The 26,358-nt window shown below is 43.8% G+C and overlaps 1 protein-coding gene across 1 annotated transcript in view; it reads left to right on the forward strand.

Moving 5' to 3' along the window:
• Positions 1-26,003, forward strand: part of LOC143942687 (Fc receptor-like protein 3) — a 41,477-nt gene extending 15,474 nt beyond the window's left edge. The window contains exons 6-15 of the mRNA XM_077464063.1: positions 4,135-4,416; positions 8,307-8,588; positions 10,152-10,427; positions 10,701-11,012; positions 12,339-12,479; positions 14,825-14,852; positions 18,844-18,920; positions 19,766-19,825; positions 22,975-22,991; positions 24,737-26,003. Of these exons, the coding sequence (XP_077320189.1) occupies positions 4,135-4,416; positions 8,307-8,588; positions 10,152-10,427; positions 10,701-11,012; positions 12,339-12,479; positions 14,825-14,852; positions 18,844-18,920; positions 19,766-19,825; positions 22,975-22,991; positions 24,737-24,859 (1,598 nt within the window). The 3' untranslated portion in view covers positions 24,860-26,003. The remainder of the gene's footprint in view (positions 1-4,134; positions 4,417-8,306; positions 8,589-10,151; positions 10,428-10,700; positions 11,013-12,338; positions 12,480-14,824; positions 14,853-18,843; positions 18,921-19,765; positions 19,826-22,974; positions 22,992-24,736) is intronic.
• Positions 26,004-26,358: the final 355 nt, after the last annotated feature.

Raw genomic sequence — 26,358 nt, forward strand, 5'->3', positions numbered from 1 at the left:
TTCGTTTTTCGGATTTTGTGCTTTCGTTATCGTTTGTCAAAACGAAAACGAAAATAGCTGAAATTCGGACGAAAATGCATTCGGACGAAAACGAATGCACATGTCTAGCTTCCGTGATAAAGCTGGCACAAAGATGGTCAGACCGTATCAAAGTAAGAGGCAGATCCTACTAAACGAATATGTCCATGTACATCAGCTTGTCTGGAAACATTAAGGAAAATAGATGGATACTTCTTACCAAATCTGTTGGACTCACACAGTCGTATGACAGTTGAGTCAGTAAAGCTTGGGGTCACAATCTGGGACCAAGAAGTGGATCGAGGGAGGTCCGTCAGCCTGGTGGGGAAACTCCAAAAGACTGTATGCCCAATGATGAATCTCACCGATGGAACTTCAGAATGGTTTGGAAATCCAGCTCAGATATGGCCCATTGCACACCGATACTCCAAATACCCCAAGATGAAGGGGAAGGTGTTTTAGGGGTTTAGACCAAAAAAGAAAAAAGGAAGAAAGAGCTCCACATGGTGCGGGTCAGACGGTAAAAAATGATAATTTATTAAAAGTCAAAAAAATTACTAATGACTTAGTGATCACAAAGCAATAGGGTAAAAGTAAAGATAAAAGCAATGTAGGGTGCCAACAGCTAGCCCGACGCGTTTCGACACATATGTCTTCGACAGGGGCATGTTGGGGCCCACCACATTGCTAACAAATATATAGGATGTCTGAAACAGTTCCACCTACAAGGGGGCGGAGGCTCGTGTCTCGGACAACCCCTTACAAATGAGATAAACAGTCTGATCAAATCAGGATAGACATGTTCAAACATAGTAAACAAATGCAAATATCATCCAAAATATAACCCTACTACTAATAAAAGCAGTTAAATTGAGTTTGATAACAGTAAAAAATGAATAAACAGCCGTAATCATAAATAGATCACATATGTTAATCTGGACCTCCTCAGACCTCCAGGGAGGGCCAGTAAACAGATAAAACCTATGCAAGATTGCATCTAGCACTCGTGTAGGATAACCAACCATGTAATATTATTACTGTGTAAAGTGTATTGTAAAAACATCACCTGAAGAGACTTGTTCCCATTTGTGTTGTATCACAGTGGATCTTAGCAGGTAAAGGTGGTAATGTCTAATGGCGATCGGTCATTGTGCAGGTTGGATGTTTGTTACTAATTTACTGGCGGTATACAGCCAAAAGATGTATCTGTGTAGTCATGGTAACTATTACTACATGGTGTCCTATTGTACGAGAGTCCGGTCAGGTGATTAGAAAACGTGGTGACGTGCAATACGACTGAGAAACCACCACCAATCACCGAACGTGTACATCACGTGACCAAACATGGGAGGGGCTAAGAAGGACGTGCGTCCTTGAGATAGGAAGGTGCACGCATGGACGTAGGATGTGGAAGAGGGGAGGGGCGTCAGAATTTGGCGCCATTTGCCGCACGATGTACGTCACCCGCCACAGAGCGTGGCGAGCGGCATCACAACCAATCAGAACGATCGGAGGCGTGACGGCAATGCGCATGCGTCGTAGCCCAAGACGTAGTCACGTCGCGTCATGCGCCATAGAAGCCTCGCTACACCCGGAACAGGCAGAGGAGGAAACATAGCCACGTCACGCCGCAACGAACGTCAAGTAGCAATGTGACCATGGCAACCACAACGCATCCCCTTAGGTTAAAAAACAAATCTTACAAAGGGAAGAAGGAGAAAACGAAGGAGGGGGGGGACTTAGACACCCCTCAAAGCTGACACATTGGGAATTATTAATGGGGAAATGGTGTCAGAGATAAAAAAATAAGGTGAATCAGATAATCAAATCCTGTGTGTTCCAATTACGCACCGCTATCAGAAAAGACCCTAGGACTCCTGGGGCTTGAAAAAATATGTGTATGTACATTTACCAAGAAACATCTGTCCCAGGTCGCATAGAGTTATGAAAAATAACCATGTAGTCACACATGTCTAAATTAGAACATGGGACAGGGATTGGAGGTAAAAGTGAACAATACTGGAAATAAATAAGTGACGTGCAGAAACGACAGCACCCGAACGGTATAAGGTGTGTACCGTGAACATAGAAGGATACATAGTTAATGTGTAAACAGGACAATGGATCAAAAATGAAAATAAAAATGTGAATAGGGGAACGTAGCAAAACTGGGGTGTGATTGTGGAGATCTGAAGCTGAATAAATTATGCCTGATTAATGAAGCTGTTAATGTCCCAGTCTGTGTTCATGCCAAAGGGGGAGTAGCACCTCAATTCATAGATCCAAAAGGATGGGGACAAGGGCCTCAACCCCACAACCCTTGCCCGGTGGTTGTGGGGGTTTGCAGGTGGGGGGCTTATCGGAATCTGGAAGCCCCCTTTAACAAGGGGAACCCCAGATCCTGGTAATCGTACCTTTTCACAAAAAAAGTGTCAAATGGTAAAAAAGACAATAGTCGATTTTTGACAATTCCTTTATTAATAATGTCTTCTTCTTTTCCCCACTTCTTCCTCCATCTTCTTCTGGTCTTCCTTCAGTTTTCTCCTTCTTCCTCCTACTTCTTCTTCCCCCGCTTCTTCCTCCATCCTCCTCTGCTTCTTTCTCCGGTCTTCTCAATCCTCCTCCGGCTTCTTCTTCCCCGTTTCGTCCTCCGGACGATCTGCCTCAATATGAGGCTCCTGCAGATGCTTCTGTGCTTGTAACAGTTCTTATATAACTGTCCCATAGACTTTAACAGTGTTTTGTGGCTTTCAAATTTGCCCCGAACACCGCATATTGTTCGGTGTGTTCACAGAACATCCAAACAACCAAAGTTCGGCCCGAACTTATGCTCGGGCTGAACCGTTTGCCCATCCCTATATAGTAGCAATGTTTTGTGGATCATTTTAAAGAGAGGTTATCTGATTTATTAAACAACAGGCCCTTGTAAAGTATTAGTATGCATACTTTACTTTTTAGTGGACAATGACTCAGATGGTCACTGTGTGAAGATTTAGGGCCACCAAAAACTCTTCAGCGACTGTGGTTTCCCCTGCTGGCCACCATGCCATTACTGTGATCTCTACTGATGTAAGGGCTAGCGGATTGAAGCACAGTGGTTGAGGGGGCGTTTGGCACCCCCAGTAATGTGTCTGATGTTGAAGAGATTTCAGTGGCCATACATCTTCCGAAAAGGGACCATTTAATTGCTGCTCATGAATATCACCACTTAATCACTGCCCCCTATGGGCCGGCAACACCAAACGGATGGGTATGTGCAATGGATTCTTCAATAGACTACAACATTGGCTTTTAAATGTTGATGAAGACTGGAGACAATATTCATTCATGCCCCAATATTTGCGATGTTTTGCCAGTGGCATCCCATCCATGCAAGGCGCAGGGGCGCCCCCCCCCTTATCTACATGCAGGGCACCGGATGCATGGATTCCAATGTTTTTTTTTTTTTTTTTAAGCCCATTATTAGAACTAGAGGCTCTAATTGGCTTCATAAGGGTGGGGTGACTGCGCCCTGAGCCCACCCAGTTGTGTGACAATAGAGAATTAATATCTGCCATTGTCTTGCTGATTCAGCTCCTGGCCAATCAGGAAGGTGGTCCTGAGATCCAATTGGCCAGGAAGTCTCAGGACCCACTTCCTGTTCAGCTGCGAGGAGAAGCATTGCAGTCCTAGCCCTCTCCATCCCTTTCCTGGAAGAGGGGGTTCTCCGTGGTCTGCCTCCGCAGCTCTTTTTTCATCCACCAGAATTCTCCATCCAGGAACTGGGACAGGGAAGTGGGTGTGATCCCAGTGTGATTGGTGGCCCCTCTGTCCATGGCGGTGAATAAAGCAGGTGAGTTGGAGACCGGACTCTTCTCTGGCAAACGTTGCCTCCTCTGCACTGCTTTCAGATCTGTTTGGCCCAGATCTTTCTTCCCCCTGCCTCCTAAGGTAAGCAGGACTCTGATTGCCACCTTCCCGTCCATCTCTCGCGGGCAGGGGGGTGTCATTCATTTGCCACCGCCCCCCATAATATTGAGCACCAGCTACGCCACTGTGTCCCACATATCTGTAGCCTAACCTATAGCAATATGTGTATAATAATAGCACACACAGTAATTTTATTATGTTTTATAGATCACTTCACTACTCCAAAAATAGATAACCCTCCATACCCAATACAAGAAGGTGGTGACATGACCCTGACCTGTAGCACCAGGCATAACCCTCTAAGAGAGAACACAAATCTGAAGTTTGCCTTCTACAGAAATGGACGGATTGTTCAGGATTTCAGCAAAGATGAAACATACAGATCCTGGGAAGCTCAGCTGGAGGATTCTGGAAATTATACTTGTGAAGTGAGGACAGCATCTGACACTGTGAGGAAGAACAGCAATGTGATATCCATTCTGATTCAAGGTGAGCATGGAAGACTGGCCTTGAAAACTGTGACTCTGTTCTAAAGATTTACTTTTCCAAAAATATTTTCCTGCAAACGAGAGACATAAATACCTCCAATGATGAGAAATTATCTCCTGAAGTCTATTGGGAAAACAATGCTTAAGAGCGAGAATGGCTTCTCCCATATCCACATCCACACTACACCCATTAGTGGTATGGAGGTCGGTGGGAGATAGACGGGAGATAGGAGACACTGGTATGGTTAATATTTCTAGACAGTACCCTCAAAGAATGACTTTCTTTGATTAACAAGGAATGTGTAAAGACAACTGGGTGTTTGCTCAGTATGGACCAAGCTGCTCCATGAAACATGATTCCTGATTGGCAGTTGTGGTTAGTACATTATCAATGGGCTATGCATTGCCTGAAAGTTTAGGTATGGCAATTTTTTAGTATGAGGGGTGTTCAAATCAAACCAGGACTTTTAATTTTTAAAGGTGTAGCACCCTCTACTTAGGTAGGTGCTAGAAGTAATATTTTTGGTGATTACAGGTAGATTTAAGCAGGCCTAGCTAGAAGCTAAGCCTGTTTATGTTGATCTGTGTGGGCTGGGAGTGGCTGAGTAGACTAGTGACTCACATGCTGCATCATTTCTGGGACACCTCCCTCTTCATTCAAGAAGAGGAAGAGAGACGGAGCTGCATGAGGTGTCTCATGGAGCCCTGACCAATCCCCAACTAAAATTGGCAGGAAGCAGGTCTCCTTGATATACCCAGGGTCAGCCCAGCTGGGAAGGAGTTGTCATGTGGGAGAACTGGAGATGGAGTGGCCTGTCGGGGACTTTGAGGGAGCTCCACATTCTGGGGGGGGGGGGGGCTGGTCTTGGGCCTGGGACTCGGGTGCAGATCGGATCTTTTCAGGAACACACGAAGGATCTGAACAGGAGGCACAGAGAGGAGTCAGAGAGGACATCAGAAGATAGTACTGATGGGCAAGTCTTCAGGAGGGAATCACCGGTTTGCAGCCAGGAGGGCTGGTGAGTGACTTGTACTATCGGGAGAACTGGGGAGGGATGCCAGAGAGAACTGGGAGGAAACAGTCAGAAGTGGGTGTGGAGCCAGTAAGGATTGCAATGTCACGGCCAGTGAAGTCGGGCAGCTGCAGCCAGGAGGGCTGGCAGGGCCTAAAGAGGGCTGACTGGGAGCAGTAGTCCATCTATTAGGAAAGCAGGGTTTCCAGAGGCCCAAAGGAGGACGACCCACCCCGGAGGGCACAGGTGCACCCTAACAGTAATGTTTGATCATTCTTCCAGAAGTGCATTTGTGAGGTCCGGCACTGATGTTGGAGAGAAGGCCTGGCTCGCAGTCTCCACTCTAATTCATCCCAAAGGTTTTCTATTGGATTGAGGTCAGGACTTTGTGCAGACCAGTCAAGTTCCTCCACCCCAAACACCCTCATCTATGTCTGTATGGATCTTGCTTTGGGCACTGGTGGGCAGTCATGTTGGAAAAGGAAGGGGCCGTCCCCAAACTGTTCCCACAAAGTTGGGAGCATGAAATTGTCCAAAATGTCTTGGTATGCTGATGTCTTAAGAGATCCCTTCACTAGAACTGGCCCAAACCATTTGGTAGGGGAGGGGGGGTGATTATGGTGTGGGATTGTTTTTCAGGGATTGGGCTTGGCCCCTTAGTTCCAGTGTGCATCTGGATGCGCATCTGGAAGAATGGTCAAACATTCCCATAGACACACTCCTAAACCTTGTGGACGGTCTTCCCAGAAGAGTTGAAGCTGTTGTAGCTGCAAAGGGTGGGCCAACTCAAAATTGAACCCTGCAGACTAAGACTGGGATGCCATTAATGTTCATGTGCGTGTAAAGGCAGGCGTCCCAATACTTTTATAATATAATGTAGCTCTGACATACATTCCCTACTCCTGAAATACAATCTGATCCTTTTTCCATATACTGCAGCGCTGGAAATACATGTTTTCTCAAAGTCCATACTTACAATTTCAGTGTGACAGAGCTCATGCCTGCCAATAAGTTGCTGAGCCCTGCATTGTCAGTGATAGGGTGGAGGCTGGTATATACTGTAGGTGTGCCATATCCATTTTTCTTAATCTTACATCACGGGACACAGAGCCATAGTAACTACTTTGTGGGTTATAGGCCACCTCCAGGTGATGGACACTGGCACACCCTAAACAGGAAATTGCCTCCCTATATAACCCCTCCCACCACTGGGAGTAGCTCAGTTTTCTACCAGTGTCTAGGTGTTGGTCACGGAGTAAAGATGTGCTGTGCTGAGCTCCACTGGAGCAATCCTTGCCAGGGCTAGCTATGCATCCATCCTATCCATTCAAAGTGTCTTTTCAGGCTGAATTGAATGGTACCCGGGCCTTGTGGTGGAAGAAACAAGGTTTAGCTCGTAATGATTTTCTTTTTAGAGAGCTGAACCCCGGGATCCAGATCTTTGGTGTTTTCAGCCATAATGTTTTTACTGGCGGGGTGCTTTACGGGTCCAGGAGTGTGGGTTCCCCAAGGGTTCTGGTTCCTGAAGGTTTTGTACCGGAGCCCCCTCGTAAGGGGTGAAGATTGGATCTGTTGGTTTTACCACAGAAATCCCTGTGGCGGGAAAGGTAAGTGGAGGTTTCTAAGGAATTTTAAAATTTTCTTATGAAAAGTCTCCTTTAAAAAAAGTAAATGTTGTCATGCCTAAGAGTCACCACTGGGGGCTGTATAGAGCACGTACCTTGTCCATACTTACATAGAGAAATGTCAGTGTGACAGAGCTCATGCCTGGTAATAGATTTCTGAGCACTGCATTGCCAGTGATAGGGTGGAGGCTGGTATACTGTAGGTGTCCCATATCCATTTTTTTGTTCTATTGGGTTGAGGTCAGGACTTTGTGCAGGCGAGTCAAGTTCCTCCACCCCAAACTCACTCATCTATGTCTGTATGGATCTTGCTTTGGGCACTGGTGGGCAGTCATGTTGGAAAAGGAAGGGGCCATCCCCAAACTGTTCCCACAAAGTTGGGAGCATGAAATTGTCCAAAATGTCTTGGTATGCCTCATGTCTTAAGAGATCCCTTCACTAGAACTAAGGGGCACTGGCCCAAACCATTTGGTGGGGGGGGGGGATTATGGTGTGGGATTGCTTTTCAGGGGTTGGGCTTGGCCCCTTAGTTCCAGTGTGCATCTGGATGCGTGTCTGGAAGATTGGTCAGACATTCCCACAGACACATCTCCTAAATCTTGTGGACGGCCTTTCCCAGAAGAGTTGAAGCTGTTGTAGCTGCAAAGGGTGGGCGTACTCAATATTGAACCCTGGGGACTAAGACTGTTGTCATGCCTAAGAGTCACCACTGGGGACTGTATAAAGCACGTACCTTGTCCATACTTACATAGAGAAATGCCAGTGTGACAAAGCTCGTGCCTGGTAATGGATTGCTGAGCACTGCGTTGCCAGTGATAGGGTGGAGGCTGGTATACTGTAGGTGTCCCATATCCATTTTTTATTTACTATGGCTCCAAATACTGATTGGGGAAGCAGGGATCACAATTAAAGGGTTAGTTCACCCTTGCTATAAAATAGTCCATGCATTCCAGTATCCCCAGTATAATAATAAAAAAAAACCTTTTCTTTGATTTGTCAAATTAAGTCTGTCAGTTTTCCTAGTATGGATATAACAGAAGTGAATCAAACCCTCTTCCAATAACAAAGTACAAATAATATGATCATGGCTGTGATGGTTTCCTGTAGTGATATGTATGATATGGTGGCCACAGAAGCTCACACTTTATTCTACAGCTGGGTGGAAATGGTTGAAAATAAGAGAGGTCGAGTCACATTTTATCCTATGCAAGTAAAAAAATCTTACACATTGTAATCTTTTCCTATCATTATAGAATTGTTCCCTACTCCTGAAATACGAACTTCTTCATCCTCCATACAAGAAGGAGATGAGATGACATTGAGATGTCACACCGCGCTTAACTCTCTCAGAGGCGGCACAGAGTTGCACTTTGCTTTCTACCGAGATGGACAGACTGTGAAAAAATTCAGTATTTCCAATACATACAGAGTGCCATCAGCTCAACTGGAGGATTCTGGGAATTATATCTGTGAAGTGAGGACGGCGTCCAACACTGTAAGGAAGAACAGCAAAACATTTCCTGTTCAGATCCAAGGTGAGCCTGAGAAACCGACCTGGAAAGTTTGTTCATTAACGTGATCCTGTGCTTCACTCATGCAGGTGAAAGGAGAAGGTCTACATGAAACCAGAACCCGCACCATCTTATCCTCACCTTGGCTCAGTTGATCGACGCCTGGACAAATTCTTTAGCACCCAAGGAAAAGTGGCCAAAGTGCCAAACTTCCAATGAGCTTTGAGCTAATTCAGCAGTATGGATGAGCTCGGGTTTGGCCTGAACACCTACTATATGTTCTGCCCAACTCGGAAGTAAGTTGTCATGAGCAGGGAATTCCCTTCCTATGCAGCTGCATGTGTACAAAGGGGTGGGGATGCTCATGAGATCATTGCAAAAATTATTATAAAACTTGGTGCAAATAGTGTAACAAATCGATACCCTACACAACTGCATTAAAAAAAAAAATGTGTATCAAAATACATAAATCACATATGTTGCTCTGTGTAAACGAATTATAAAGTGCACAATACATCATAAATAATTAGCAAATACATCCAATGTGCTTGAAGCCATGCCTCCAGCCAGTCAGGCAACACGATTCCCCATGAGAACGTCTCTGTGGACAAAACGCGTCCGCGGTGGGGTTTATGCTGACTGGCCGGCGTTCTGTGCTGTTTGCTAGTGTTTTATTGCACATGCAAGTACACACCTTTTTATTAATAAACTATTCTGGTGGTTTACACTATGAAGGTCTTGTGGGCTCTTCTTCCCGGTGCTGAATCATATTTTCTGCTGGTGAGCTCCGAGGTTCCCATTTATTCATCTGCATCTCAGATCCTTTCTGAGTGGTGCGACTTGAATGTGGCAGTTTTAACCCATGAAGTACCACATGCACTGTAGACCTCCTATGATTTGGGGTCCTAATTTTTGGTAAGTGGTTGACCCTTACTCATGAATGGTGGTAAAACTCACTGGGAGCACATGATCTAATATGGCCATCTGACCATATTAAGCCAATGTCATTGACCTAGTATTGCTACATACAATGACATTGACCTAATATGGTCATGTGGTTATACTAAGTCAATGATGTCATGAGCACCCTTGTCCCTTTGTGAACATGTAGCTCTGGGGGCAGGGAATCCACTGTTCAAGGCTAATTGGCCTGGCACTGGTAACTTCCTTTTTGGCTCAAACCCAACCTCATCCTTATTCAGAAGCATAGGCTCTTATAGGCTAAAATGCCCAAGGTAGCTGCCACATCTACCTATTTATTGGCCTGGCCTTGCCTTTGCTCCTCTGTTGGTCCATTTGTCACCAGATGTGAGAAGAAGACCTTTGAACTCTCTGAGTCAAAGTTAACCCAGGACTGAGGACTCTTCTCAATCACATATTACCGGGAAAATGAAGGAGGTTCTCCCCATACAGAATGTTTTTTTTCTATCTCTGGGTTGGCTTATCGGTTCTTTATTTTCCCAATTAGGAGCATAGAGTGGATAGGAATGGCCTTCACTTAGTTGCTAAAATTAATGAATGAATCATAGTTATAGAATGTCATATAAGTTTATTTTAAACTTCTTTAATTGTTGAAATGTGTTCTAGAGCTGTTTACATCACCAGAAATCAGAGTTGATCCATCAGTCCTCGTAGAAGAGGGAAAGCAGGTGACATTGGAGTGTGTGACCAATGGTAAAAGAAGTACCAGCCTCTTATATACATTTTATAAAGACTCTCAAAGTGTCCGAAGTACTTCTAGGAAGAGCAATTATGTGATTGGTAAAGCCGGAGAAGAGAACTCAGGAAGCTATCAGTGTTCTGTGCAATCCTGGGATGGAAAAGTCTGGAAAAACAGCACCCATGTAGACATACTCGTACAAAGTGAGTGCAAGCTGTTATCTTACGTTCCTTGTTTAACATTGTGTATAAAATAATTTAGCCAAAACACCAATGCAAATAATTTTGGAACAATGCAAAAAACAACCAAATTTAGCACCAGTTCTAAAAATATTAAACGTTCCTGCAAAATAACACATCGCAAAATAACACATCGCAAAATAATACATCGCAGTTGTCTTTCCACCAACACAATAATTCTGTGGGGTTGTTTTTTTTTTTTTGTATAATTTTTCAATTTTTTTCCTGTTTTTACAGGTCCAATTTCAGGTGTCAGTATCACCATGGATAAAGGCGATTTTGGACAAGGAGAATCTTTGAGATTGAATTGCTCCATAGAGAAAGGAACATCCCCGGTATTCCTGTGGTTGCACAATGAGACGGTGGTAGACCAGAACTCTAAATTCTACCAACTACAAGACAATGGGACGGTTCTATACATTCAATCCCCCCAAAGTCACCACACAGGGACCTATAGGTGTCAAGTCAGCAACAAATTATCAGCCAGTGAGTCCTCCTTTGTTGTGGAGGCATTTCATTTCAGCCAGATTACGGAAAAACCACCACTTGGTGAGTCCACATTCCAAAAGTCCATGTTGTTGTTGTGTAGTCCAGGCAATATAGGAGGTTAGGCTGGCCATTCACCACCATCTAGTGGAGAAGTTCTGTCCTCCTCTCTGCTGCCGACTGCAGAGACATGGTGGGAGCAAGGATGGAGGGGGTGGCGCAACTGCAAGAGAGGTGCAAGGGCCATTTGAAATGGCCTGGTGGGCCAGATTGGGCCTGCAGGCCTTGTGTTTGACACACGTGGCATAGGGGGATTCTTTAAAAATGTTCTGGAAAGGTGAGCTTACGCTTTAAGGGAATCCCCCCCCCCCCTTGAAAGCAATTGGCAAAAATTTCCAAATGAAGAAGTCTTTTGATAAATGTCAATGTTGTAAAACAGATATTTAGGTCGAAAAAATCCACACTGGTAGCAAATATAGGTTTAAATAAAAACAATATTTCCCTGCGCTAGTGCGGGGGGCCTTAATAAAGATTGTAGTATTTCCCGGTGATATAAATGTAGGGTGATCATGCATGACCCGCTGCCTAGGCTGACTAGGGGAAGTCCAAGGTGAAGGAGGGAAGCGCGTGGCCTGATGCATGAATCGAGATGAAGTTTATTTTATACAAATTAGTATATACAGAGAAAAATCATACGTATTCGTAAATAAATAACAGTGTTATCATTTAATAAAATAGTAGAAAACGATGCCCAAGGGATAAAATTAATAAATAGCTACCACGTTTCGAGGAGTTTCCTCTTCATCAGAGCCTTGGACAACCAAAACTGGTCTGTATGTTGTAATTCTCCTTTAATGTAGTAGTAGTATTTCCTTCCACATTGCAGAGCTTTATATTAGACAGACATCAGACAAATATAGAAATCTAATATAGAGCGCTGCGATGTGGAAGGAAATACTACCACTACAGTAAAGGAGAATCCACCTGTAAGAGTGTACTGTCTATCGAGTGATATACCACCCCATCCAGTCATCTCTCTCTATATAGACATATTACAACATATAGACCAGTTTTGGTTGTCCAAGGCTCTGATGAAGAGGAAACCCCTTGAAACACGTTAGCCATTTAATCCTTTTATCCCTTGTATGGACATCATTTTCTACTATTTTATCAAATGATAACAATGGTAACAATTATATCTCATAACACCCGAATGTGTTCAGTTGTGGAGTAGTAAGAAAGTGTTCAGATTCGTCAAATTTCATTCAGAGGAGTAAAAAAAGGTCTGTCTGTGGGTACATTTTAAATAACGGTTTTGCGGAGATCATTGATGTTATGTGATTTATCTTTCTAATATTGATACTATGTTTCAACAAACTTCTTTTCCAGGAAGCATGCATGTCATTTGGCCGGTACTCGGAGTTTTATTGTTAATGCTGTTGTTTGTCATCATCTTAATGTTTGTAAAGAGAAGAAAATTTTCTTTGTTATTCCCTTCATTACATCGCCAACAAAATCAGCAAAACTCAGGTAGTCTTAGCCTTTCGCTTATTTGATCTTAATATATTTATAGGAAAAATAATTATAAAACTCAAAATGGAAAGTTCCAATGTGATATTTTCTTTTTTACTTTTTGCTATAATACATATCCCCCCAAAAATATTAAAAAAAACAAATTTATTCATCAGTTTAGGCCAATATATATTCTTCTATGTATTTTTTGTAAAAAAAAAAAATAGGTGTAAATTAATTGGCCTAGGACTAGAGGAAATGGCCTAAGACCAGAAGAAAGGGCCCCAGGACCAGGGGAAAGGGCTCAGGATCAGAAGAAGGACCAAAGGAAAGGGCCTAGAACCAGAGGAAAGGGCCTAGAACCAGAGTAAAATGTACTAGGACCAGAGAAAAAGGCCGGGGATCACAAGAAGGTCCCCAGAACCAGAGGAAAGGGAAAAGGACCAGAGAAAGGGGCCTGGGACCAGAGCAAAGGGCCTGGGAGAGAAAGGAGCCTAGGACCAGAGGGAATGGCCCAAGACCAGAGGGAATGGCCCCAGGACCACAGGAAAGGGCACGGGACCAGAAGAAACTGCCCGGGACCAGAGGGAAGGGTCTGGGACCAGAGGAAAGGGCCCAGGAACAGAGGAAGGGGCCTAGGAGAAGAAGGGATGGTCCAAGACCAGAGGACAAGGCCCCAGAACCAGGGGAAGGGGCTCCAGGACCAGAGGAAAGGGCTCAGGATCAGAAGAAGGGGCATAGGATCAGAGGAAAGTGTCCCAGGAACAGAGGAAAGGATCAAAAGAAGGGGTGTAGGACCAGAGAAAAGTGCCCCAGGATCAGAGGAAGGGGCGTAGCACCAGAGGAAAGGTCCCAGGATCAGAAGAAGGGGCATAGGACCAGTGGAAAGTGCCCCAAGACCAGAAGAAGGGGCCCGGGACCAGAGGAAAGGGCCACAGGATCAGAGGAAGGGGCATAGGACTAGAGGAAAGGGCCCCAGGACCAGAGGAAGGGGCCCGAGACCAGAGGAAAGGGCTACAGGACCAGGGGTAAGGGCTCAGGATCAGAGTAAGGGGCATAGGACTAGAAAAAAGGACCCCAGGATCAGAGGAAGGGACCCAGGACCAGAGGAAAGGGCCCGAGGATCAGAGGAAGGAGCATAGGACCAGAGGAAAGGGCCCCAGGATCAGAGGAAGGGGCATAGGACTAGAGGAAAGGGCCCGGAAGAGAAAGGGCCTAGGACCAGAGGAAAGGGCCCCAGGATCAGAGGAAGGGGCCCGGGACCAGAGGAAAGTGCCCAGGAGCAGAGGAAGGGGCCTAGTACAAGAGGGAATGGTCCAAGACCAGAGAAAAGGGCCCAAGAACCAGAGGAAGGGGCCTGGGACCAGAGAAAGGGCTCCAGGACCAGAGGAAAGGGCTCCAAGACCAGAAGAAAGGGCTTCAGAACCAGAGGAAAGGACTCAGGATCAGAGGAAGGGGCATAGGACCAGAGAAACGTGTCCCAGGATCAGAGGAAGGGGCCTGGGACTAGAGGAAAGGGCCCCAGGATCAGAGAAAGGGGCATAGGACTAGAGGAAAGGGCCTAGGACCAGTGGAAAGGGCCCCAGGACCAGAGGGAGGGGCCCAGGACCAGAGGAGAGGGCCCCAGGATCAGAAGAAGGGGCATAGGACTAGAGGAAAGGGCTCCAGGATCAGAGGAAGGGGCCCGAGACCAGAGGAAAGGACCCAGGACCCAAGGAAAGGGCTCCAGGACCAGGGGAAAGGGCTCAGGATTAGAGGAAGGGGCGGAGGACCAGAGAGAAGGTCCCAGGATCAGAGGAAGGGGCATAGGACTGGAGGAAGAAAGGGCCTAGGACCAGAGGAAAGCGCCCCAGGATCAGAGAAAGGAGCATTTAACCAGTGGTAAAGGCGCCAGGATCAGAGGAAGGGGCATAGGACTAGAGGAAAGGACCCAGGATCAGATCAGTTTTGTTCCCATTCACATAGAATGGATTTACATGCAGTTTCAAAGGATGATTAGCACTGCAAATATTTCATAACTACACCCATGTAGTGTTTTTTTCTTAAGTCTATATCTCAGACTAGAAAGAGGGGCATTTGAGGAAAGTCCCTCTAAGTCACGGACAGTTGGGAGATATGGCGCTGCACTGTTTTTATAAATTTGGGAGTGTTTATCACATTGGAGTGCTGGCAAGCTTAGATTGGAGTGATAACGCTAGAAGCACAGAAGCTGCAGTATTCTAAGAAATAAATGGTTGACAACAAAGCTAAAAAAATAAAAAAGTTTTAAAAGTTTATAAATAATTATACGAAGATATATATATATATATATATACACATTTTTTTTTTTATGTTACCTAACGATGAAATGTGTTTTGTTCTAGAATCCATCTCTGATAAAGATCGCCCTCGGTGAGTAGATATACTGTTTGTTTCTTGGAATTCTTAGATAACAGTTTATACAGTCTATCTACCTCATGGGTAAATGTAAAGTTAATTCACCTTTTCTGGAATACCTCCACCACTGAGGGAGATAAAGGGGAAAGCAAACTACAGATCCCAGCATGCATTGAGGGAAATTAAGGGAAGGGTTGGCTACAGATCCCAACATGTATTGATGACTATAGCAGGGATGGTGGACTACAGATCCCAGCAAACATTGCTGAAATTAACAGCGTTAATGAACTACAAATTCCACAATGCATTGAGGGAGATAAAGGGGTTGGTGGACTACATATCCCAGCATGCATTGAGGGCGATTAAGAGAAGGGTGGACTACAGATCCCAGCATGTATTGATGAAGATAACAGGGATGGTGGACTACAGATCCAAGTATGCACTAGGGAAGATAAAGGGGATGGTGGATTTCAGATCCCAGAATGCATTTTTTTTTTTATTGAAAAGCCAATGGCGTGTGAAACGCAGCCAAAAACTCCACCCGGTGCCCAAAAAAGTCCACACACATAAAGAGTGAACACAAAACGTACAACGGGTATACTATGGTCCTCCAAAAGAAGAACCTTTCCCTGATCCCCCCTGGGGGGGTTAGGCTCCAGATGGGGAGTAAGTTACTCACTATGGCCCATCTGGCCAAAACCAGACGGAACCCGTTCTCTGGGAGGTCTGCTGAAACAGACCCACCCAAGTACTAGGTGGAGCTCCCCGAAGGGAGACCCCATGAGAGAGGGCAATTCAAGCAAAAAGGCCATGTCCACCCCCCCAAGACTTTCGGGGCAGGCCTGAGGACCCACACCCTACCAGTCACAAACAGTGTACACATCAAACAAAAAAATGACAAACACGGGGTAAATAAATAAAAGAAAGTGGGGAGAAGGAAGTGAGAAGAGCAAGTGAAAGTGGCCATTGCGCAATACAATGGCCGGCCCTTCGGCCAAGAATCAAAAATTCCTCTGGTCCCAGCCAAAAGGCTCGGCCCTAGAGGCAAGTGCGAAAAAAGTGTGTATGGTGTAGTGACTGAAGTAATTGGCACAATTAATATTATTCAAGGGTGGTTATGGATTCCCTCTATCTATTGCACCTATGGTTTAACTTGTCTATTCCTCTAGTTAGCAAGTCTGTTAAAACTCTGATCACATGTTACTGTTGATATCACAATAATACAAGGTTAGCTATGAAACCAAGCATACTGCTTAATAAAACAAAGTCTTATTTATTACCCAAGAAAATAGGAAACGCTAACATGAAAATACTAAAGAAAGATATTAAAAAGCATATACCAACAGAACATATAATACAAGAACATTGAAGATACTTATCTATGTCTCCTCGGCTGGGCTTAAAATGGTGGAGAGAGAGAACCATGTGGCGCAGGCACAAGCCAATAGCGATAAGGAACGAATTCCCTCCTGTGTGCCCTTTTTACACATTCATTCAGACCCATTCATAAACCACCCCACTAGCCTCCTGTCCAATGAGATATTGACAAGAGGTAGTCTTTTTAATATATTATATTACTGTCCGTCCTGCTGTATTGGCCTCTAGGGGCAGTATTGCCCATGTATCATCTCTAAATGCCTGTTGATCCTTTGATCTTTGTCATCCACCGTCATCAATCATCCTGGCAGCCAAGGCTCTCTTTGAAGATTGCTTGCAGTGTATCATAATAACAGTCAGCCAGTCGGTTACATTCAAACTTGGGGCCATCTGCCTGTATCTACCAGGGAATGAAATACCAGAAATATGATATTAAACCATGTTGCCTTCTAACAGTGACCAAGGTGCCAATAAAACTCAAAGTGCCCTCACACAGTGAGAATTATGGCACCCCTGGACTGCCATTCCAGGGGTACATACACCATGGGCTAGATCCCAGAATGAATTAGGGAAGATAAAGAGGATGGTGGAATTCCGATCCCAGAATACATTACGGAGAAAATGGGATGGCGGACTACAGATTCCAGCATGCGGTGAGGGAGATAGAGATGGTGAACTACAGATCCCACTATGCATTGATGGAAATAAAAGGGAAGGCAGACTACAGATCCCACATGCATTCATGAATCAAATTAGGATAATCATCAGACTGAGGACACCTAGTGGCTGAAAAAGATATTGAGATAGAAGATGGCAAAAAATAGGGGATTTTTAAGGCACCAAAAAAAAAAAGGAAAAAAAGAAATCAGACAAAATTAAAACCAGAACATTGATTATAAGTAGTTTAAAATGCAAAAGAAAAACATACATATAAAAAACATAGTCAACACTTGCTCCATAGTCATATATACCAAACCACAATGCATACAAACATAAGCATAGTCATGCAAATATAACCCAATACGTTTAAATTCTTGGTACGAATCTTCATCAGGTGGATGTCCTATATCAGTGGTGCGTTAGGACCAATGGTTATATCATAATTATATTTCCTGGAGGATGAAGAACAACATGACCCACAACACCAGGGAGGTTCAGAAAAAAATAGTAGAGCCTCCAAGTCCAGATAGATGGATACCAAGATATGGATTCCTAGGATACTAAATAATATAACAGCCAATCAAACCACTAATGGAAAGACCAGGTATGATGGGGGACTATGGAGCTACACAAGGAGGAACACAAGCCATATCTCCATCAACAGAAGAATAAATGGGCAATCACATAAGATCTGGTCCTTCTGCTCAAAAATTCCCCCTAAAAAAATTGCAGTAAAAGCCGGTTTTACTATTTTATCTTTTTATTGGATGTTCATTGTTATCTGGAGCTTTTATTTGTGAGTTCTGCTTTTTGAAACAATTTAGTAAATCTGTTATTGAGACACTCACTTGGTCTCTTGTACCAAATTGTAATGTAACTGTAATGTCTGCCCTCATGTTGTAAAGTGCTGCGCAAACTGTTGGTGCTATATAAAACCTGAATAATAATAATAATAATAATAATAATAATAATAATAATAACAGATAAAAAGGAACAGGCTTCACAAGAATTATTTTAAAGATACAGTGGAACCTTGGATTACGAGCATAATCCGTTCCCGGAGAATGCTTGTAATCCAAAGCACTCGCATATGAAAGCAAGTTTCCCCATAGAAGTAAGGGGAAGGAAACTAGGTTCATTTATTCCACATTGACTTCTATTGCATGCAATACCACATGTGGCCAGAGGTGGGGGGGCGCAGGAGAGACTCAGAAATACTTGAAGACAGCTCGAATGCACTCAGAAACCCTTGGAAAGGCTCGGAAACACTTGGGAAAGGAGTATTTCCAAGTGTTTCTAAGTATTACCGAGTGGCTCCGAATGGCTCTAAAGCCCCGTACACACTATCAGATTGTCTGCTGAGTTTTTCCTCCAGATTTACCAAAACCATATAATATGAGGTCAAACCTTAGGAGTTTCAATGTGTATGCAATCAGGCAGGCCCTTCTACTACATGGTTTTGGTAAATCTGAAGGAAAAACTCAGCAGACAATCTGATAGTGTGTACGGGCCTTGAGTGTCACCAGCGCCCCCGCACCTCTGGCAGAATGCGATACTACATACCACAGACTCTTGAATCCTGCTCGTTTTGCGAGACAATCGCAAACTGAGTCTGGATTTAAAAAAAAAATAATAGCTTGTATTGCGAAAACTCTCGTTAACCGCGTTACTCGCAATCTGAGGTTCCACTGTATATATAATATTTGTAAATTCTATAATATATGACCTTGTAAGACTGTACTTGAATCCCTACACAGTGGAGGGGAAGAGATCCATGGAAGGTCTCTGGCTGATAATAACTATCAATTTGGAAGATGAAAACAGAGTGATCTTGCAATTCAGAACATTTGGGTGGATACGGTTTAGGATTCTATTACATTGTTGCATAAACCATTAAGTAACTTTATGTACTTTTATGTATTTTGTATTTTATAATGTGGTGTGGTGGCTGACATTTTTCTTTATGTAGGGATGATGGAAGATCAGCAAATGAGGGTGAAAATGGTCCAGATGAATCCGATAGGAATCAGCATCTCTATGGCAATGGTGGGTTGAATGACCGGCTACTTCTTCTCCTTCACTGTTAAAGTGATTACAATGATCATACTTATATGATATTCTTTTTCTCAGCCCTTGTACACACGGTCGGAGAATCCGTCGGAATGTGTCCTATCGGACCGTGTCGTCGGATAATCCGACTGTGTGTGGTATGCATCGGACTGATTCTGTCCGAATCTCCGTCCGACCCAATTTTCCAACATGTTGGAAATATTTCCCGACCAACTGGGCCGGACGGACCTAATCCGATCATGTGTAGAGCATTTTCATCGGACCAAGTGCCACGCATGCTCAGATCAAATTCCTACATCAAAGCTATTGGCTACTAGCCTGAATGTAGTCCCATCGTAACGAAATTATGTCATCACGTTCTGAAAGATCGGATTTTCCGCCAACTTGGCCCGACCGTGTGTATGCAACAGTTTCGGACAAGATCCAACGGACAAAATCCGACAGGCAAAATCTGACGGATTTGGTTGTGGAAATCTCCGACCGTGTGTACAGGGGCTAAAACATTCTTCGAGCAAAGATCACAAGCAATCGTCCAGGCTGCTCACATTTTTCCTGTACTTGCTCTAATACTTTGATATCATGTGTGCTCATTCTAGTGACCAATAGGCAATATATTCTCTGACTGAGGCACGTCAGAAAAATCTATCATAGTAATAATTTGTAATTCATCCAGTTTGGACCAATGCCTGTGACATTCCTCCAACAAATGTTTTATAAATAGACCCCATAGTGGTTTTTTTTTATGTACTTGAAAATAATAAAGGATTTTGAAAATTATATAGGAAGACTCTTTTTGTACATGCTTGTTTTGTCCCCCTTAGTGTCTTCACAAGAGGAAGATGACATCTGCTACACTTACATTGATATTAGTAAGATACAAGGTCAGCAACTGCTTATGTCTTGTGTGTTGTGCTACAGTGTCTTCATAAATGTGGTTCCCAACTTGGGGGTGGCCCTCTGGGGCTTTTTGTGCAACCATTGGGGCCCCCACCAACAGTAGTCTGTGTTTCCTCATTGGCCTGTAATAGAATGTAAAGTGATTCCTGTCTATGAGTCCCGAAGCATGTCCCCAGTCTCCAACAACTCCTACAGCATATTTATCATCTCTTGTAGCATACCCATTGTTTCTGATTATCTCTTGTAGCATGACTATAGTCTCTAACCATCTCTCGTAGCATGCCCATAGTCTCTGATCATTTCTTGTAGCATGCCCAGGGGCGTAACTATAGGGGGTGCAGCAGTTGCGACCGCAACTGGGCCCTGTGATGCAGGGGACCTATGCAGCCCCCTCTACATATGGCCGGCAGAAGCATAGGCAGCTAGCACACACTATTACATACCCCCTCCATATCCCCCTGGGGACAGGGACCCCTTCTCACGTGGGGACAGGGACCCCCACCTCCCCTGGCGACAGGGACCCCTTCTCACCTGGGGGCAGTAACTTCATCTGCCCTGGAGAAAAGGACCTCATGTTTTCTGGGGACAGGGACCCCATCCTGCCTAGGGACAGTCCTCCAATGGGGCACCTAAAAATGTAAAAAAATAAATAAATAAAAACTACTGATACCAGTGGTGGAACTACAGGGCTCACAAAGGTCATACCTGTGACCACGCCCTGGAGTTCCACCACCGGACTAGGAGGGAAGGGCCCTGGCTGGGGTTCAGGGGGGCCCTTCATGGTTTCTTGCATCGGGGCCCTGAAGGTTCTAGTTACGCCACTGAGCATGCCTGTAGTCTCTGACCATCTCTTGCTGCATGTCTGTAATCTCTGACCATCTCTCATAGCATGTCCATAGTTACATCGTTAGTCTGGTTTAAAAAAAGAGCATCTAGTTCAACCAATAAAAGGGGAAAAAAATGATTCAATCCCATATACACAATCCTATACCCACAGTTGATCCAGAGGAAGGCAAAAAAATCCAGCAAAGCCTAATCCAATTTGTTTCAGCAGGGGAACAAATTCCTTCCTGATCCCCCAAGAAGCAATCAAATATTACCTGGATAGTCTCTGACCATCTCTCGTAGTATACCGATTGTCTCTGACCATCTCTTGTAGCATGCCCATAGTCTCTGACCATCTCTTGTAGTATGCTCATAGTTTCTGACCATCTCTTGTAGCATGCTCATAGTTTCTGACCATCTCTTGTAGCATGCTCATAGTTTCTGACCATCTCTTGCAGCATGCCCATAGTCTCTGACCATCTCTTGTAGTATGCCCATAGTCTCTGACCATCTCTTGTAGCATGCACATTGTTTCTGACCATCTCTTGTAGCATGCCCATAGTCTCTGACCATCTCTTGTAGCATGTCCATAGTCTCTGACCATCTCTTGTAGCATGTCCATAGTCTCTGATCATCTCTTGTAGTATGCCCATAGTCTCTGACCATCTCTTGTAGTATGCCCATAGTCTCTGACCATCTCTTGTAGTATGCCCATAGTCTCTGACCATCTCTTGTAGCATGCTCATAGTTTCTGGACATCTCCTGTAGCTTGCCCATAATCTCTGACCATCTCTTGTAGCATGTCCATAGTCTCTGACCATCTCTTGTAGTATGCTCATAGTCTCTGACCATCTCTTGTAGTATGCCCATAGTCTCTGACCATCTCTTGTAGCACGCCCATAGTCTCTGACCATCTCTTGTAGTATGCCCATAGTCTCTGACCATCTCTTGTAGTATGCCCATAGTCTCTGACCATCTCTTGTAGTATGCCCATAGTCTCTGACCATCTCTTGTAGTATGCCCATAGTCTCTGACCATCTCTTATAGTATGCCCATAGTCTCTGACCATCTCTTGTAGCATGCTCATAGTTTCTGACCATCTCTTGTAGCATGTCCATAGTCTCTGACCATCTCTTGTAGCATGTCCATAGTCTCTGACCATCTCTTGTAGCATGTCCATAGTCTCTGACCATCTCTTGTAGTATGCCCATAGTCTCTGACCATCTCTTGTAGTATGCCCATAGTCTCTGACCATCTCTTGTAGCATGCTCATAGTTTCTGACCATCTCTTGTAGCATGTCCATAGTCTCTGACCATCTCTTGTAGCATGTCCATAGTCTCTGACCATCTCTTGTAGCATGCCCATAGTCTCTGATCGTCTCTTGTAGTATGCCCATAGTCTCTGACCATCTCTTGTAGTATGCCCATAGTCTCTGACCATCTCTTGTAGCATGCTCATAGTTTCTGACCATCTCTTGTAGCATGTCCATAGTCTCTGACCATCTCTTGTAGCATGCTCATAGTTTCTGACCATCTCTTGTAGCATGCCCATAGTCTCTGACCATCTCCTGTAGCTTGCCCATAATCTCTGACCACCTCTTGTAGCATGCCTATAGCATCTAGCAATCTAAAGTTTTATATTTGTGATCTCTGACATCCTATCCCCAGTCTCCCCAGACTCCTATTGCAAATTCACAGTGTCTGACTGTCTCCTATAGCATGCCTGTAGTCTCTGGCCATCTCTTGTAGCATGTCCATAGCTTCTGACCATCTCTTGTAGCATGACTGTAGTTTCTGACCAGTGCTTGTAGCATGCTCATAGTCCTTAACCAGCTCTTCTAGTATGCCTGTAGTCCCTATCCATCTCTTGTAGCTTGTCTATAGTTTCTAATCATCTCTTGTAGCATGCCCATAGTCTCTGTACATCTCTTGCAGCATGTCCAAAGCTCCTGAACTTCTCTTGTAGCATGCCCATAGTCTCTGACCATATCCAGTTGTACCATCTCTGGCAGTTTTTTGATATATTACATTTATTGAAAATTAAGTGTGTCCCTTTGAAATGTCAGGGGCCTCCAATATCAAGAAAGTTAGCCCCTACTGATATAGGTTGAAGTCTTCGAGGTACGCTGGATTTTTCTGCCTGAAAAAGGGGTCAGCATGCCTCCAAAATCTTCCCAGAAATCTATTTATTTGGCCAATTAATGTAATATACTTTGGTGTGATATGTTGCTCTATAATTACACTTACATACATAACACCTGATACTTTTTTATTTTATTTTATGTCCTCCTTTATCCGTCTTCTACAGGCCCCACCAACAAAAAGGTAAGTGTTTATTTATAAGACATAACAGTGCATAGGCTTTGTATAACAACTTTAGTGATGGAACCCCTAGGAACTCTCCTACCCCCCATAGCCCAACACCCAAAGTCCATCTAAGCCCCAACCAGGTGACTTCTACTTCATCAAAGCATGTGTTATCCAACAGCTGACATTTTATTTTTTGTTTTATTATTATTTTCCTGTCTACATTCACTCGCTCTAATATTGGCTGCACATCATTGCTCTGGACCCTCTTCCTGACAATGGTGGACCATGCCTGAGCAATGTGCGACATTACTTGTAGTCTCCATCAGGGGTACATGTAACAGGGGACGACACAGGACTACAGCTGGTAGGCAGAGGCAAAACCTTGTTACCCTATAACAGGAAGTGCCTGACCAAGGACCTCCATGACATGATAGCCAGAGATTATATTAATGAATGAAATGATTATTTAACCACTTCGCATCCAGGCGAATTCTGACATTTCTCTCCTACATGTAAAATTCATATTTTTTTTGCTAGAAAATTACATAGAACCCCCAAACATTATATATGTTTTTTTTAGCAGAGACCCTAGAGAATACAATGGCGGTTGTTGCAACTTTTTATCTCGCACGGTATTTGCGCAGCAATTTTTCGAACACTTTGATTTCAGAAAAAAAACAGTTTCATGCTTTTAAAAAAAAAAACAGTAAAGTTAGCCCAATTTTTTTGCATAATGTGAAAGAGGAAGATACGCCGAGTAAATAGATACCCAACATGTCACGCTTCAAAATTGTAAGCGCTCGTGGAATGGCGCCAAACGTTGGCATTTAAAAATCCCCATAGGCGACGCTTTAAATTTTTTTACTGGTTACATGTTTTGGGTTACAGAGGAGGTCTAGGGCTAGAATTATTGCTCTCGCTCTAACGTTCGCGGTGATACCTCACATGTGTGGTTTGAACACCGTTTTCATATGTGGGCGGGACTTACGTGTGCGTTCGCTTCTGCGTACGAGCCCACGGGGACAGGAGCGCTTTTAAAAAAAAAATTTTTATTGTTGTTAATTTTATTTTTATTTTTTTAGTTTGACACTTTAAAAAAAAAATATGATTACTTTTATTCCTATTACAAGGAATGTAAACATCCCTTGTAATAGGAATATGGCACGATCGGACCTATTTACAGTGATATATGGGGTCAATAAGACCACCGCATCTCACCTCTAGGCTGGGAAGCCTAAAATAAAAAGAATAAAAAAAACGATCCTGGTTTCCCAGTCAAATCGGCGCTGTTAATTTGAATGCAGAGGCGCCCGGCCTCAGAACGATCATAGAGACTCCGGGGATGATCTGGTTCGCCGGAAATCTCTATGGTATCATCCGGGGGCCGGCAGATCCTGTGACCGACTCACCGATGGAAGTGGTGAGTCGGTACAAGCACCGGAGGTCGGCGGGAGGGGGGGTGTCCCCAAGTGGTTAAAAATATTAAAACGTTTTTCAAAGACATTAGCATGTTAAATCTTATATTGAACTTTGATGACCGAGTTTACATCTACTGTCTTGTAACTGTGTCTTGTTTTGTTATATATATATCATACAAGGCTCTTTTAAATAGAATGATGCTTATAATACTACAAGTGTCTACCTAGATGTCTATAAATCATAGATCTATTTTGTTCTTTATTTGTAGTAAAAAAAAAAAGGAAAATGTTTTTATTTTTTAAATCTGTTTTATAACAAACCCCTTTGTGGATTCTGTCCAGGATGAGCCCTCTGTTGTGTATTCTGTGATTCAACATTCGGGAGCTTCAACGGGGTCTCAAGCCACCCAAGAGAAAGACGATTCTGCCAACATCTACCAGAATTTCAATGCTGAGAGACACTAGGAAGGCTAATTCTAAGAAGAGTGTGATGATGTGGGATGGACTAAAATGTTCCTCTTTACATAGATCAATGAGAGTCATTCCTTTACCATTGGTACATGTATGGACACTGGGCCAGGAGTTAGTGTAGAATCTTCAAACTTCCTGTAATAACCAAATCCTTGACCTCCACTGACAGCATGTGGTGCAAGAACATTTTGGTGTGAATCCAACATGTCTTCTGTGATTCAGAGCTAAAGCTTTCCAATGAGCAGGGAGATAGCTGAGTCTCTGCAGGGGACGGGTTGAACCTCTTACTGCTTCCTTTGCAGCATCTGGAAGGGGTAATACTTCTCTACTCAAGCTATGGCTACTTTCCTATGAAAGCCAACTAGTCTGAAACCTTTTTTTGTTTTAATGCCACCTGGAATGTTGCATAGCTGATTTAATGTGAGGTCATTTGGGCTTTTGGTCCTGTTTTTCAACATGACTAAGATTCTTCTCTGCAGAATGCTGGCAGGGCACAGGCTTTTCTACTAATGCTACACCAAAACATCCCAACGAGGAGTGTGTTTTTAGTGCCCGTTCACACTACCGCGACTTGTCAGGCGACTTAGTCGCCTGACAAGTCGCGCTCCGTTCTGTACTATGGAACCGTTCTAATAGGAGCGACTCAAGTCGCTCCGACTTAGAAAAAGGTTCCTGTACTATTTTTGGGGCGACTTCAGGCGACTTGCATTGACTTCTATACAGTAGTCATTTTGCAAGTCGCTGCTGAAGTCGTGTGCAGGTCGCGTCTGTGAGTCGCGCTGCAAGTCGCGTCTCCCCTGTGTGAACGGGCCTTTAATGTCGTATTTATTACTCGTGCTGTGACTGATTTGTAAAGTAAACAAAAACTTTGAGCACTTTCTTTTTTCCTGCCTTTGAAATGTAGAGTATTAAGTTGACCTAAACTGAATGTTCATTTGGGTTTTACAAATTGTAAGTTACAAATGACCGTTCCTATAGTGGTGTATACTGTATATAGTAGAATGAAGATATTTAGTCATATAAATGCTAAGTTTATATTTAATTGTTTGGATAACTTTTGGTTTTAATAGTTTTTTTTTTTGTATAGGATTTTTACTATCAGTGCATGTTGGAATGTACTAGCTACTGTACACAATAAAGAGACGTCAGTTGTAAATTGTGTTTTTTTTTTTACTTTGAGAGGTCTCTTGTTTTGTGTTACTCTGTATTGGGTTGCACCGATATTAGTATCGGCATTGGTGTCGATACCGAGTATTTGCACAAGTATCGGTACTTGTGCAAATGCACTGATACCTGAAACCATTACTTTCAAGCTCGGTTCTTTGAGCTGTTAGTGTTACTCTGTATTGGGTTGCACCGATACTAGTATCGGCACCGGTGCCGATACCGAGTATTTGCACAAGTAGCGGTACTTGTGCAAATGCACCGATACCTGAAACCGATACTTTCAAGCTCGGTTCTTTGAGCTGTTAGCGTTACTCTGTATTGGGTTG

This window comes from Lithobates pipiens, unplaced genomic scaffold, assembly GCF_037356315.1.
Source record: "Lithobates pipiens isolate NorthernLeopardFrog02 unplaced genomic scaffold, aLitPip1_a1.2 Scaffold_30, whole genome shotgun sequence".
NCBI lineage: Eukaryota > Metazoa > Chordata > Amphibia > Anura > Ranidae > Lithobates > Lithobates pipiens.